At 52.5% G+C, this 13,980-nt stretch overlaps 6 protein-coding genes across 6 annotated transcripts; 4 read left to right on the forward strand and 2 right to left on the reverse strand.

Moving 5' to 3' along the window:
* Positions 1-64: 64 nt before the first annotated feature.
* On the reverse strand, positions 65-1,207 carry his3 (imidazoleglycerol-phosphate dehydratase HIS3). Its single transcript, XM_025669091.1, has 2 exons — positions 691-1,207; positions 65-587 (listed from the first exon to the last, which is right to left on the reverse strand). Exons 1-2 carry the CDS (start codon positions 1,007-1,009, stop codon positions 172-174), a joined length of 735 nt encoding a protein of 244 aa, XP_025526139.1. The 5' UTR covers positions 1,010-1,207; the 3' UTR covers positions 65-171.
* Positions 1,208-1,372: 165 nt separating this feature from the next.
* On the forward strand, positions 1,373-2,337 carry BO86DRAFT_390440 (uncharacterized protein). The gene is made up of 2 exons (XM_025672387.1): positions 1,373-1,629; positions 1,685-2,337. Exons 1-2 carry the CDS (start codon positions 1,537-1,539, stop codon positions 2,060-2,062), a joined length of 471 nt encoding a protein of 156 aa, XP_025526140.1. The 5' UTR covers positions 1,373-1,536; the 3' UTR covers positions 2,063-2,337.
* Positions 2,338-2,340: 3 nt separating this feature from the next.
* BO86DRAFT_131038 (uncharacterized protein) lies at positions 2,341-2,831 on the forward strand. The gene is made up of 2 exons (XM_025666100.1): positions 2,341-2,381; positions 2,440-2,831. Exon 2 carries the CDS (start codon positions 2,539-2,541, stop codon positions 2,761-2,763), a length of 225 nt encoding a protein of 74 aa, XP_025526141.1. The 5' UTR covers positions 2,341-2,381; positions 2,440-2,538; the 3' UTR covers positions 2,764-2,831.
* Positions 2,832-4,571: 1,740 nt separating this feature from the next.
* On the forward strand, positions 4,572-5,225 carry BO86DRAFT_131072 (uncharacterized protein). Its single transcript, XM_025666101.1, has one exon. The coding sequence runs from the start codon at positions 4,686-4,688 to the stop codon at positions 5,124-5,126; it is 441 nt and encodes a 146-aa protein (XP_025526142.1). The 5' UTR covers positions 4,572-4,685; the 3' UTR covers positions 5,127-5,225.
* On the forward strand, positions 5,069-9,471 carry BO86DRAFT_131078 (uncharacterized protein). Its single transcript, XM_025666102.1, has one exon. It carries the CDS (start codon positions 5,325-5,327, stop codon positions 9,222-9,224), a length of 3,900 nt encoding a protein of 1,299 aa, XP_025526143.1. The 5' UTR covers positions 5,069-5,324; the 3' UTR covers positions 9,225-9,471.
* A 1,412-nt stretch (positions 9,472-10,883) lies between these two features.
* BO86DRAFT_390442 (Pet127 family protein) lies at positions 10,884-13,725 on the reverse strand. Its single transcript, XM_025672388.1, has 3 exons — positions 13,222-13,725; positions 13,072-13,135; positions 10,884-13,005 (listed from the first exon to the last, which is right to left on the reverse strand). The coding sequence occupies exons 1-3, from the start codon at positions 13,628-13,630 to the stop codon at positions 11,169-11,171; spliced, it is 2,310 nt and encodes a 769-aa protein (XP_025526144.1). The 5' UTR covers positions 13,631-13,725; the 3' UTR covers positions 10,884-11,168.
* Positions 13,726-13,980: the final 255 nt, after the last annotated feature.

A 13,980-nucleotide genomic window follows, 5' to 3' on the forward strand; every position in this document is an offset into this window, starting at 1 on the left:
AGCTGGGTGAGGTGTTGTTTTGTTTCGATGTCTTTGAGAGTTTATGAGGTTGTGGGTTGGTGGGGGGTGATAGTATTAGAAGGTCTATCTCCCGGGTGTAACAACAATATGACACGGCATGCATGTCTTTGGTCTATCATTTTTGAACCACTCGCATTCCGACAGGGCGTCTTACAAAACTCCCTTGGTACTCACTACATCGCCCGCGCCGACCTCGCCTGCAACCCGTCTCGTGCACGCCGCCCGGATCGCCACGGCCAGCGCCTTGAACGCACTCTCCGCCCGGTGGTGGTCGTTGTCGCCATAGGTGCACCCCACGTGCAGCGTCACGCCGGCCGCCTGGGCGAAACTCTGCAGACCGTGGGTGATCATCTCCGTGCTCAGGTCCCCGATCTTCTCCCGCCGGAATCCCAGGTTGATGACGGCCCACGGCCGGCTGGACAGGTCGATCACGGCCCACGACAGCGCCTCGTCCAGCGGAGCGTCCCCGCGGCCGAACCGGGCCAGAGACTGTCGCGCGCCCAGAGCCTCGGTGAATGCCGATCCCACGGCGAGGAACGTGTCTTCGGTGGTGTGGTGGTCGTCGACTGTTATCGCACAGAAAAAAAGACAGTCAGTTCATCACCTCTTTTTTCTAAGAACAAGAAAACAACGCAGGCCCCCGCTTCGAGGAATCGGTGAGAAACGTACTGTATAGATCCCCCTTGGCGCGGACCGCCAAACTCCAGCCCGAGTGCTTCGCCAGCGCGTGCAGCATGTGATCCAGGAACCCAATGCCCGTGCTCACGGTGATCTGCTGCGTCGGGGTGAACTGGGTGGCGTGCGCGGCATCCTTGGGCGGGACAATGCCTTTCTTCGCGGCTTCGGCCTCCTCGGGGTCGGTCGGGGCGGGGAAGTGTTGGCTGGGTTTGTAGGGGGGCAGGATGCCGCCGTCCAGGGAGAGCGAGACCTGGATCTTGGTCTCGTTGGTGTTGCGGGAGATGGATGCGGTGCGGGCGGGGAGAGACATTGTGAAGTGATGGGGTTCGACCACAGCCGTATGAATCTTTTCCTATTGCTTTTTTGGGGGCTGAAGATGAAATGCTTCGTGGGCGACGGATGCGATTGTCAATTGGTAGGTTGGCTGGGCTCAATCCTGGATTCAACCTGGAGGCAGTGGGCAGTGGATTCTGTCCGGTGCGGTGCGGTGGAGTGGATTGAAATCGAGGGGCGGTGATTCGATTAGGTACCTACTCACTACTCACTAGGCACTCACTCACTTCGCGGGGCGGAACAAATCCCGCCCGCATTCCAGTCGGAAGTTCAGTATTTCCGCGGCGGGATATGCTTGCCTTTCCCCTCTCCCCGGGATTCACTGCGTCATATGATGGCCCTTCAATTTCTTTTTGTCCTGCATGAACCGAGTTCAAGTTGTCGCATTCACACCTCGTGCTGTCTCCCTTTTATAGTAACTGATTGAACCTACTGGATCTACTTTCTGCATTGATAGCTTTTATCTTCGCTGGATCAGCATACTCCCGATACACTCCCGCCAATATGCCACCCCCCTCCTGGCAGAGGCATGAAGTTGAACCGCCCGAGCACATCACCTCCGAGGCCGTTCGGGGGTTTCTTACGGGTGCATTCCGAGTATGGTTGATATCTTCCCCGGGCTGCTCCTCCAAGCTGTTGACCCCGATCATAGTTCGGCTCCGTCTCAATCATCGCACACATGATCATGATTCTCCCACATCCCTTCAAATTCTCCCCCGCATCGTCCGCTCCAGTCCCCTCGCAACCTCCCAACTCCCCGCGCCCGAAACAGTCGCCATTCTCCAAAGAGTACATCCGTTCTCGACTGTTCCATCGTCCGCTGGAGGGCTTCTCTGACTGGCTGTCTCCGGCCTCTCGCGTCTATCGCGGACTGACGCCGCAATTCAAAGTCTTCCTGCAAATCGGAGCCATGACGCTCGGTGGATATATCTGGGCCGAGAAACGGGTGGATGAGTACATCAAGTTCGTGCGCAAGGTGAAACGGGCGGAGAAGCTTCAGGCCGAGAGAGCTGCCAAGGGTCTCGACTAGGTTGGTATGTCCTCGTCAACTATACCCGGGGCGAGGCGGACTGCGCCGGATCCATTTGCAGCGACCAGCGACCGCGACCGCGACAGTAGCCAGAACGAAGATAGAATCGACCACCTAGACTGACTTTCCCACCTACAGCATAGCCACTCTTCGGCAATCTCCATCCATGCTCCACTATATCGCAACTTCCGTGTTTGAAGGGTTCTCGCGAAACGCACTTCCCCCCAACCTGGAACACGCTACCAAAGCCAGCGCCGGGATCGCTCAGCCACCAAGGGTCCAGCCGATGGCGAACTAGAGCAACCACGGAGATGGATGGGTAAGCCAGCAAACGACCACCCACCAGGGACTGACTGACAAACCGCCGAGACCAAAAGGCTGACCGGTCTGACCTGCCATTGTGGAGAGCCGGGAGGATCATCGGGTACGCGAGCCGGCCTGTGGTATACATTGTACGGAGCAGATCGTGAGTTAAAATGAGAGGAGCCCGATTCAGGGGTAAATACGATCCATTGGAACGGGCGTTCGCTGGAAAAGGGTTCTTGGCCTCCCTGCACCATCATCTTTGCTTTTTCTTTTTCTTTTTCTCGTGCCCCCTTAGCCAAGCCTCAGTGCCGAACAAGAACAGAGGGGGGGAAAGGACTAAACGAGGCGGTGAAAATACAAGACACATGTCAAACAGTCCTCAACATCAAAAATAAAATCCCAACCGACCTGGCTAGAACATCGTTGATCTCTTGTCCTCGCGCGGCCATGTCATGCCAGAATAGCTACGATCCAGACCGTGGGCACCAGCTCCGACCCTAAACCGGCGTAGTCCAGTCGACTAGTTCGATTTAGTCTACCGAGTAAGAGATGATGCAGGCCACTGGGGCCAAGTGGAGCTTCTTCTGTTCTAGCTCGACAGGCGTCCGGCGTCGCGCCAATGACGCGGCTGGAGATCGGCTTCTCGAACGCGTTTCATACTTTGCAGTTTGCACTGAGTCCACCGTTGATCGCCTGGAGGGGGGGGGCGCTTCTGAAGTATCTGGGGTGCTGAGTGGGACTTAGAGGAGGGGGGGGAAGAGGGAAAAGAAAAAATAAAAGAGGAAGACGAAGAGAGGGAGAGAGCTACGATTGAGCATGTACGAGGATCTCTACGGTCGGGGAGAGTATCTGATTTGTATTCCCTTCATTAAGCGAGCGGCGAAAGTGACTACTCGGTGGAAATTTCGGCTGGAAGAAGGCAACCCGAGATGAGCACGGAGCCAGTTAGGCTAGTGAGGCGGTCCGAATTGCTATCTATTGTTGGTCTAGCTGGTCAGGTATTGTGGAAGTGCTGCCCTGACAATTGTTCAGTGACATTGAACCATTGAACAATATGAACAATAGAGGACACCTGAATAAGTACAGAGTACAATACACAAAGTCATAGGTAGAGACCGGGGGAGGGAACCTTTTCCGTCCCCGAGTCAGGCCGTTTTGGTTCTCCCTCACATATCCTCTCCTCGTTGTCCCCATCCTCGTTGTTACAATATTACTACCCCCCTAATTTCCCCTCACTTAGACTGATACAATATGACTTCAATTCCACCCAACAATTGGATTTGAGTTTACTTCTCTCGTCACATTTACATGGTGGATGCTGTTCGCAGGGGGTTGGCAGGGTTTGTTGGACGATCGTTTGCGGGAAAGACACTCGTCACTGACATCATTTTGCCTGGATCCGGATCCAATAATTGATAATCTCCGGATTGTCCCTGTCAGGAACACTGGCACTGGAACTGGAACGCTAATGCTAATTTTCCAGTGGTAAACAATTGCACAATTGCACAATCGCTTTGAAGCTGTACCTGAGTACCTGAGTACCTGAGTACCTGACCTGCTGTTTGCATCGCTTGCTTGCCTCATCCGGGCGCCTTCAATTGTCATTGCCATTGGCATTGTCACCGTTGCTCGTGGCCCTCCCGTGGCAGCTCCATCCTCCTCCCAGGGACTTGCCACCCAGACCAGACACTAGTTAGCAAAACTCTTATTACACAGATTGGTGAGCTCTTCTTCTTCTTCTTCTTCTTCTTTTTCTTCTGCTTGTGTCTCGCTCTCTCTTTCTCTCTTCCCCCTCGTGGGATTGACAAGCACCTTCCGCGTCCGACCATCTGAGATTTGACAGGTTGTGTGAATGTACGGATTACTGTATGAGAAATCATCACGGTGACGACGACCTCATCTCCCGGCTGGATCTACACGTCTATCAAGTTATACTCTAAGTAGATCGCCGTCCACTCCGATCTTCCCATTCCCCTCTTTCCCCCCCCCAATCCAATCCCCATTTAAACCAACTGACGGTCTCCGTACTTCTATCCACGGGTCTGGGGGTTTGCTTTGCTGGTCCTTGTTTTGACCTCCTCCACACATTCTCTTCTTCTGCTATCTGTTTCTATATCATTCCGTTTGCACACAATCTGATTTCCTTGCTTCAAGTCGAGTTGTCTTCTGCAATTGCTGTCATTACGTTTGTTGCGAAGGTCAACATTCGATTTCCTCTCTTTCTCTTCCCCCCTTCGTCTTTGACTCCATCTGGTATCGAGTCTTACCGTGGACTACCTCCGTTCAACCTACCGATTTCGCAATTCCAACTGCCTTGATGGCTGCTGTATGTTCCACCTTTTTATTTTTATTTTTATTTTTATTTTTTTTTAAATTTTTTTCTATTATTTTCTCCTTCCCTTCCCTTCCCTCTCTCCTCCTGCCTTGTTCCCCCTCCTTCCCCCCCTGCCCGTGGCTCCTCATTTGGTGCATCCGCGCCCTGCTCCACCTCTCTAAGTCACTAGTCAACCGCTGGGGTTTCAATCACTCCTGCCTATGTCTTGCTCCAATCTCCTCTGCCCCAAGCCCATACTACCTAATGTTCTACTCCTCTTCCCTCTTTCTCTCTCTCCACTCTCCTTCCTTTCCACCCCCCCTCAAAATTTCCCTCTTATCGCCATCGGCCATGATTCATGCTAACAGTCGCCTTCCTTTCGCTTTTGGCACCTCTCTAGTGAGACCCCATTTTCGGCTTCTCAATGTGATATCCTTTCTTTAAAAAAAATCAATCTTACCACCACCACCACCACCACCACCACCACCATCGTACCACTGCTGCCGCTTACTGCCCGTGATTGCTGCAGCTAGCTAGCTAGCTAGCTTCCTCCATCCCTCCCTCCTTTCGCATTTCGAGCGCTGCTTCCCACCTTCTCGTCACCCCTTTTCTCCGCCCTCATCCTTCCCCTAAATCCCCGTCATGGCCGACCTTCTGGGGAAGAAAGAGCGGAGAAAAAGCCTGAGCGTCTTTAGCCCATCCTTCACAACCTCTTCCCTGTCCGACCCAGCAGTGCACCAGCGATCGCCCTCAGATGATGCTCAAGCCTCGAAAAAGAAATCACGCCGCAACTCTGGCTTCTTTGGGGTCCGGAACCCCAGTCCGCCAAGAGCCGGCACCAGCTACACCCTGCGTCGTCCCGGCACCGCCGATTCGGAATCGACAACATGCATGATGCCCCCGCCAGCCCTCGAGGGCCCGCGCTCTCGACGCAAGTCGATGCAGAAGAGACGGGCCTCGGTTTTCGGCTCGCTGCGGTCCCTTCATTCGTTGGAAGATGACGACCGATCCCTTGGCCGCTCCAAAGCCAGCTCCCTGGACGAAGACAACCCTGACATCCGACAAGGTATTGGCTCCATTATCTTGCACCATGGCGATGTCCAGATCACAGGCGGCATGTGGCGAAAGAAGAGTCACTACTTGGTCCTGACCGATACTCACCTGGTCCGGTTCAAGAACCAGAGCAAAGCGGCCGACATGTTTCCATCTATCCCGTCATCTTATTCCCGGTCTCTGGCAAGCAACCGTCAGTCCGTCGTCTCCATCAGCTCGATGCAGGACCCACAGCTGGGGGTGCCTGGCGATAACTCTTCCGGAATTGCCTTGAACAGTATTATTGCAGTTTACATGTTGGACGATGGTCGGCCGTCCTCCACAGTGGAGGTTGCTTATGTCGATGAGCGAGCACAGAAAGCTACCTTTATCCAGATGCAGACACCTGATTTCCAGGAACTCAACCTATGGATGGTGGGCATTCGCTCCGCGGCGGAGCTGATCCGAGGAGCAGACCCCTTACCATTTGACCGAAAGACGGTGGACTGTGTGGTGCGAATGCTGGACTACGAACGGGACTACGACCCCGAGACGTTTCGCATGTTCCGAGTCATCCAGATGGCATCCAGCAAATCTCCGACGCGGGCCTCGTCGGAGGATCTCACCAAACTCTCACCAACCGGCTGTTACCTTGCTCTGGGTTCTCACAAGCTCCACCTGATTCCCCTACACAAAATCTCCAGTCGCAGCTCTGTGGTATCGTTGAGCGACTTAGATGCTGCAACGTCCTTTGGACTCATGAATTTGACCTGCCTGTCGATGGAGTGGGGGGACGATAGCTTACATCTGACATTTCGATTACCCCTTCGCAAACCATTCTCCGTGTTCCTTGCATCCGTTCATTCTTTGGAGGTTGCCTTCTGGATCAGACAGCAGACGGAATTCTTGCGACCTTTATGGCTCAAGCAGCCGTATGACTTCATCGTTCCCCGAGACCTCGACAATGAGAACAACTTTCCCCCGGTAGACCTTGACGAAGATTTCGGTTGCTTCGACCGAACCTTGGTCGCTTATTCTGCCAGCTACGACATCGATACGTCTAACATCCGATACACGATTGACATGCAATGTGACGATGCTCCCTGTTTCAAGCTGTTGCCTCCTTCAGCACGGCGGAAGTATACGGCTCTGGAATTGATCGCCGTTCTGCGGGCCTTGCGCTACAACGAGTCCTTCCGTGCGATTTCATTCAGCGGAGTGAGCTTGGACGCCCTCCAGGGGCTGCGCGACACGCATGGCACAGACAAGGATGCTCTTCTGAGTCGTGCTGGTGCAACAATTAACATCCCCGGGCAAGAGAACCTATCTGTTCTATCTCAAGAAGTTCGGGCGTTAACACTGAAGAGCAAATGGCTCCGACGTCTTGACTTTTCCTATACACTGAGCCGCGTCCCTAAGTCTGATAGTGAAAGCCATGACCCCGGCTGTGGTATTCCAGAGGCGATCTTCCCGATCTGTCGCCGAGAGCTGACGAGCGTGGACTGGGTTGTTCTCAACGGCATTAAACTGGGAGACTCCGACTTGGACTATCTTGTCGATGCGGCCTCGCAGCGAGGAAGCCATATGCGGGCACTCGAAGTGGGCAATTGTGGCCTATCTGTGCACGATCTGGACTTGTTACTGTCAACCGTCGTAGCTCAATCGCACACATTGGAGGCGATCAACATTTCCGGCGTACAGGGCCGCCTGACCCCGGATATCCTTCCGCAGTATCTTGGCTACTTCAGCCACATCAAGACCCTGGACTTGTCGCGAATCTCGCGCACATCTGGCCCGGAGCCGCTCCTCACGCCTGAGACGTTGATCAACTGGCGCCTTGAGGAACTTTCACTGAGCCGGACAGCCGTCAACCGGCAGACCGTTGACGCCATTGCCACGTATTTGGCTAGCGATCGCTCCCAAGGCTTGCGCGTTCTCAAATTCGACCAGTGCGGTCTCAGTGGTCAGGACGTGGCGATCTTCCTGCATTCTATGGCGATGCTTGAGTCTCGCAACCTGCATCTGCATGTGAACGAGAACCGACTTGATCAGGGTTGCTCGTACCTATTCGACGCCATAGCACAGAACAAGACTCCGACACACATGTCTATGCGGATGATTGATTTCAAGAAGGAGGAGCAGTTTCAAGAATTAGTCGAGGCTCTACGGGTGAATCGTTCTCTGAAATACCTGGATATCTCGAAAGCGTCCCTGCCCTACGATGCCGGGCCGGAGACTTGCAAGGCACTGCAGCTGATGTTCGAGGAAAACGAGACGCTCGAAGATCTGGACATCAGTGGAGAGAGCGCGCACTTGGATGTCGCCCGGTTCGGGATCGGTCTCAACCTAGCCCTCACTGGCTTGAAGAAGAACAAGTCTCTGCAAGTCTTGAGGATAGAACATCAGAAGCTTGGTTTGCAGGGAGCAAACACCCTGGCATCTGTGCTGGAAGCCAATGATTGTCTGCGTGAGGTCTACTGTGAGAATAACGACATCAATCTTCAGTCGTTCACGGTCCTGGTGAATGGTCTGCAGCGGAATCGATCCTTACTGAGTCTTTCCTGCATGGACCGAGACCGGGTCCAGTCTCTTGAACGGGTGCGGCGCGAAGTTGAGAGTGTTAAGCGGGACGTCAGCCTGGCTCAGAGCTCTACGACCAGCTCTATTCGTCGCTCGATCCAAGCTGCCATAACCAACAAGAACTCGAATAGCAGCAAACTGTCCAAACAGCAGCCATCATCTCTTCACCGGTCGGGTGCCTCATCATCTAACCTGCTCTCCCCTGCGGATGCTTCTTTGATGCAACAGGATGTCGAAGTCATTTTGCAATCATTGAACCAAAAGTGGGATGCAGAGGTCGCGCGCCTGCGCCGATACCTGTTTCGGAACTACAACCTGGCGCATGGCTTGGAGGATGGTAGCGCCGAGCTCGACGATGACAATTCCAGCGAAGGGCGACCGGCTACTGCAACGACGCTGGGACTGATGCTCGATAACCTGAAACTGGACGTAACGGTATTGACCGATGAAATCCAACCACCGCCGCAGCCCGATGATGGCAGTACCAGTCCGAAGACTCATCTGGAAATGTTCAACAGCCTTGACGCCGAGAGTAGCTTGGTCGCTGAGCTTCGTGAACGCCCGCAAACAGCGCCCTTCTCGTTAGCAGATTATGGAAGCCAGTCATTCCTGCCTTTAGAATATACGGGCTCCAATGGCCATAACCCTCGTTTGGCAGTGCCAGTTCCAGCCATACCTCCTGTGGTGAACAAGACCAGCAGCGTTCGCAGTGCCCGCAGCTCCAGCACTGTTTCTACGGGTACCGGCACAAGTACGCGAAGCACCTACGGATCGGCATCCTCCACCTTGAGGGGCTTCTTGAGCAGTGGTGCATCCAAAGAACGCAAAAGAATGGAGAAAATGAGGTCGGGTGCAGTGTGTGTATCAAATGATAGGCCACCAAGACTGGACTGGGCACCCCCTCATCTTGAATTGGATAATTTCCGATAAGCCGGCCATTCTCGTCCCAAGGACATGATTAATGAGTCTAACAACGAGACAACCATATCGAGCTGTTTTCGCTAGTCGAAGAAGCACACGATTTTCCTGCCATTGTTGCGTGATACCTCCCCCACTACTCTCAATTTGCTTTTGTTCTCAATCAGTGTACAAGGCACGCCTGTGCTTTTGTTCCTTTCTACGTGGCTTCTCCCACAGTCGAGCATTCCACTCCTTTTCGACACTCATCCCTGACCTGGTTTTGGATCTTCTGGACTTTATGCCAGTTGGTCATCAGTGTCTGGTCCTGTCCAATATCATCCATACCTTTTCCGTTCCTTTTCTCTTCTCACGACACTGATCCTGACTTTTCTGCTCCGGCCAGCCTCAGGAAAGGCAGATGGCGGAGAGAAGAGTAGGACGACTTCGACCTTTTTCTTTTCAATTTTTTTTTTTTTTTTGCATCATCCTGCGTGGTTGGCGCATCGGCTAGGCGGCGTTCAAATCAACAATTCCATCGAGAGATGTTCGAGTATCTTTGGGTTTCCAGTGAGGCGCATTCCAAGTCTGTCGGATACATTTTGTCTCTTTCTCTTTGCGACCCCATGATGCCCATAATTGTTAATGTCAATAGAATATATCTTTCGTCCACCCTTGCAAGCGGAACAAACGCGAGATAGGGTGGGCTGAACAAAAAGAATGATGATACCCACGGTGAATGAGTGGGACTGTAACTAGTTAGCTTCGTTGACTCTTGCGAGTCTTCAGAAATCAGAAGCCAAATGAAATGATTCTCAGCGGCTGTATATTGTTGCATTCAGTATGATGACCAGTAGTCGACTGTATGCTAATATATATGCATGTGTAGACAGAGGACAGTATTCGAAGTTCCTGCATTCTCAATGCGAGATCTACCTGTTATGCTTGTCGGATGAGATCACGGTGACTGGCGCCATAAAAGCCCTAGGGTAGATCTATCTGTTGTAGCGAGTCAATTGATTCGACTGGCGCAACTGATCTTTCACACGAATCATCCACTTTCAGATCCCAGGGTTGATCTGCTGATCAGTCACCATTGTTCTTTCTTTAGACCCCGCCCTTCCATCCTTTCATCATTGAACCCGTTTAGAAAAGATCTCGACCCGGTCTTCGTGCCTCCCATCAGCTCATTGATCAGATTACTGTAGTGTACATACATACATACATACATACATACATATTCAGCTTGAAGCTGCCAAAGCCGGAGGACATTTGCCGGACCCTGCCATCCATACTATGGCACGGTACCTACGATGTTACACAATGAATTCGGGAAGGAACAGGACCGTCCACCCGGCTACCTAGTACTGTACTGTACAATCCAATGATCTATCTGTGATATAGGCCATGCATTCCGAAGACCCGTTATGCAATTGGTGGTTAGCTTTCCCTGCCATCGCTCTATAGATCGGGCGGGTTGTCGCTATGGCTATGGTAACTATTCCCACGGAAGATGACATGCTGTGTCGAAGGGATGTGGGTAGGCTGGTTTACACGCTGCGCTGTGGTGGGTATCTACTTCCCTGTGCCACGCTCCGCAAGAATACATAGGGTAAGTGGAAAGAGCGGCGGGAGGAGGAGGAGGAGGAGGAGGAGGATTAGGGTTAGCATGAGAGAGAGAAAAAGAGATGAATGATTTCGTATTATATAGATCCGACGAAAGAAACTCGATAGTAGTAGATGGACAAGAGAAAATCAATTGCTTTCTAATCTTGGGAATCACTCAACTCCTATCCAGCACAAATATGCGCATTTAAAATTACACAAGCCCCTGTCTGAAAATGAGTTGATCTTGATAAGATAAAAGTTACAAGCCAAGGAGTTTTTCCGACTGAACTCCTCAGCTGAGTGATGATGGTGGGATGATGATGGTGGTGATGTTGATGGGAGTTGACGAGATCTGGACTCCTCCGATGCCTAATTCTCCTGAGTGGACGTCTGCTGGGCAGGCTGCTCAGCAGATGGCTCTGGCTCGGGAGAAGACTCGCTGGTCTTCTTGGTAGGCCGAGATTTGCCGGCGGGCTTGGTGGGGTTCTTATGGGAAGGCTTCTTGAGAGGCTTCTTGAGAGGCTTCTTAGCCGCCTGTTTACCGCCCTTCCCAGTCAACTTCAGGTGGCGGGCATGTATCTTGACGGGAGCACCAAGACCAGTAGGGGGTAGAGTGCGATAGACGACAGGCGTGTTTTTCCGATCGCGTATATTCTCCTGCTCGCGGTAACGGCGACCAGCCCGAGAAATTGAACGGAGCTTCTTCAGATAGGGAGTAAGTCCGTCTGATTTCTCGAAGTCGAGAGCATCCCGGCGACGTTTTTGACAATGAGCATACATCCGATGCGTCTGCGGATCCTCTGGGTCCAGGTAATCGATCTTGTAAGAGATCTCCCACTTATCCTTCCTACCGATATTCTCAGGTCTGAGGACCAGATTATCATTCACGTAATTCTCGATTGAGAGCACAGCAGCAAAGAGCTTCTTGGTCGTATCAATTTCAGGCTTGCCGTCCAGACGGAAGTATTCCTCGTCTTCCGCCCCCTCTGCCACGGCGTCAGTAGGATCTTTCACGGTAGTGTCATATTTTGGATCTTCATCCTCCACATCTTCGCCTTCGTCCTTGGCCGGCTCCACCACCGGCTCATCGGGCAAATTCAGAACGCGTTTCTGATAGGCGTCAATGGCCTCCTTGTTCTTGTTCTGTATCGCCGCGATCTCGTCTGTCGTAACGGGTTCCGCGAAGATATACATGTGGGGCTTCATTCCAGGGCGGTCACCACGTGTTTCGAAATGGAAACGAAGTGACTGCTTAGGGAAGTCTTTCGTAACACGGTTCAGGATATTATTCCAGAGCTGAATGCTGAGTTCGAATTCGCGATCACCCAGGTCAAGTTTGAATTGACCGTGTAGGGCTTTGTCCATCTCGTTCAAAGAGATATATTGGAAACCGAAGATACGCTCAATATTGTGGAATGCCACAAAAATGCCGTCCATGCGCCCGACGCGTACCTGTAGCGAGTACTTGAGGAAGGCAGCCCGAATCATATCATAATATTCACGCTCGTATGATTCGTACAAACCGAAGGGTCGGCGGATCTCATAACCCAGGCCATGCTCAAAGTTACGCGCATCCATCCGAATTGACACCACGGCACGAGTCTTCAGATCGAACATGCCGGTACCGGGGAGTCGTGGATCGTACGCGTCTAATTGCGAACGCATGAGGAAGTCGCCGAGTGTCGAATAGTGGTAGGATTCCGGAATCGCATTCTCTTCCTCAGGGGTGATCTTGTTAGCGCTAGACCGTCGATAGCGCTCGAAATCCGACTTAGGCAGCGTGAGTAGCTTCTCCATCGATTTACCCAGGTTCATTAAAATATTTGCCGAATCAAATTCCTTGTCGGCATCAATAGCATAGACACCGTCCTGATAGTGCAGGAACATGGCGGCAGGCGCTCGCAAAAGCCGCGTGAAGGTCTTCAACTCTTCATTGAAGCCCTGAGACAAGCTGCTAGTGTCGACGGGTCGCCAAGCGGACAGCAGGTAGTGAAAGTGTGACAGCACGGAAGTCATACTCGAAGAGGATCCGATGTATTTCCTGCCCGCCTCGCGTGCGAGCGAGTGCAGTTGTTTATCCTTGGAAGATGTGATGTAATCCTTCAAAGCTTGGAAATCGAATTCGGTAACAGGCATGATGGCACCCAAGTACGGATCGAAGTTGTAAACTCGGGATCTTGGGTCTCGCAGCGTGTAAACTCCCTGGCTGAACAGTTGTTAGGTCTCGCGGCTATAGCATTGTCACGCCTTGAACAGAGAGGGTGGCTCTTACTTGAACAAGACTCGATCTAGTCCAAATGCTAGGCCGGGAACATCCGTTGTTTTCACCGGGAGCGCTGCGCAACAGTCAGTTCATCGCTTTTTTTTTTTTTTTTTTTTTATAGCGGCTCAGGCTCGTGAAAAAAGCTCGTGACACACGCACCTTTTAAAGCCTGTCGCGCTTTGAGTTTACCAGAAGTGGTTTCTGTTGTTCTAGCAAAGATCGGAATCCTCCCCGCGAGTGGATCAAGATCCGGCTCCTTTCTCTTAGAAGCTTCGTCGGGCAAGCCGTCTACTTTGGAGACTTCGTTGTGGTCGGCCTCAGGATGCGACTTTGACTGGGGCTCCGATGTAGGCTGTTGATTGATGTCGGATTGATTGAGAGCCGGAGTACTAGGTAGGCTCTCAGCCTCGGTGCTAGCTGAAGCCTGGGAGCGCAGGCGAGACCTGCTCTGGAAAGAACGCGCCCATAGCTGCTGATGCGGAGGCGCACTCAAGCCACGGGAAAGACACGACCAGCAGACGTGACCCCTCGTGGGGGTCACGGCGGACCGCCACGAAGCCCGAAGCATTCGGGGCTATATCGATGGGTAAACCGAATTCGAGGTGAAGTTGAATATAAGGATGTGGAGGAATTGGGAAAGACCAATACAAAATGGATGATGGGACCTGATGGGACCAGACGAGGAGAAGAATTGGAAACCTCCGGGCGGCAAAAGTTGATGGTTGCTCTTATCACTTTTTTTTTTGCCGCTTTGACAGGTTCAACAGTTCAACAATCGGAATCGAATTCTTTCTGCCCGCGGGAAGCGGAAGGCGGTAAAACAGCCCGACCGCCTCGACACTCAGACCAATCCCATCAATCCGGGGTCGGGGCAAATCACCGCTTCCCCGCCGGGCGGCCAACCCAGGCAAAATCCGA

The sequence above is a fragment of the Aspergillus japonicus genome (assembly GCF_003184785.1).
Source record: "Aspergillus japonicus CBS 114.51 unplaced genomic scaffold BO86scaffold_36, whole genome shotgun sequence".
NCBI classification, from domain to species: domain Eukaryota; kingdom Fungi; phylum Ascomycota; class Eurotiomycetes; order Eurotiales; family Aspergillaceae; genus Aspergillus; species Aspergillus japonicus.

Excerpts from the sequence above, each read along its gene's own strand:
- BO86DRAFT_131038 (XM_025666100.1), top strand. The coding sequence starts at position 2,539 with ATGAGAGGAGCCCGATTCAGGGGTAAATACGATCCATTGGAACGGGCG.
- BO86DRAFT_390442 (XM_025672388.1), bottom strand. The coding sequence starts at position 13,630 with ATGCTTCGGGCTTCGTGGCGGTCCGCCGTGACCCCCACGAGGGGTCAC. Across the intron at positions 13,136-13,221 it reads AGCGCGACAGGCTTTAAAAG|CGCTCCCGGTGAAAACAACG; the intron begins GTGCGTGTGTCA and ends ACTGTTGCGCAG. Across the intron at positions 13,006-13,071 it reads CTAGATCGAGTCTTGTTCAA|CCAGGGAGTTTACACGCTGC; the intron begins GTAAGAGCCACC and ends ACAACTGTTCAG.
- BO86DRAFT_131078 (XM_025666102.1), top strand. The coding sequence starts at position 5,325 with ATGGCCGACCTTCTGGGGAAGAAAGAGCGGAGAAAAAGCCTGAGCGTC.
- his3 (XM_025669091.1), bottom strand. The coding sequence starts at position 1,009 with ATGTCTCTCCCCGCCCGCACCGCATCCATCTCCCGCAACACCAACGAG. Across the intron at positions 588-690 it reads CGCCAAGGGGGATCTATACA|TCGACGACCACCACACCACC; the intron begins GTACGTTTCTCA and ends GTGCGATAACAG.
- BO86DRAFT_131072 (XM_025666101.1), top strand. The coding sequence starts at position 4,686 with ATGGCTGCTGTATGTTCCACCTTTTTATTTTTATTTTTATTTTTATTT.
- BO86DRAFT_390440 (XM_025672387.1), top strand. The coding sequence starts at position 1,537 with ATGCCACCCCCCTCCTGGCAGAGGCATGAAGTTGAACCGCCCGAGCAC. Across the intron at positions 1,630-1,684 it reads TTCTTACGGGTGCATTCCGA|TTCGGCTCCGTCTCAATCAT; the intron begins GTATGGTTGATA and ends CCCCGATCATAG.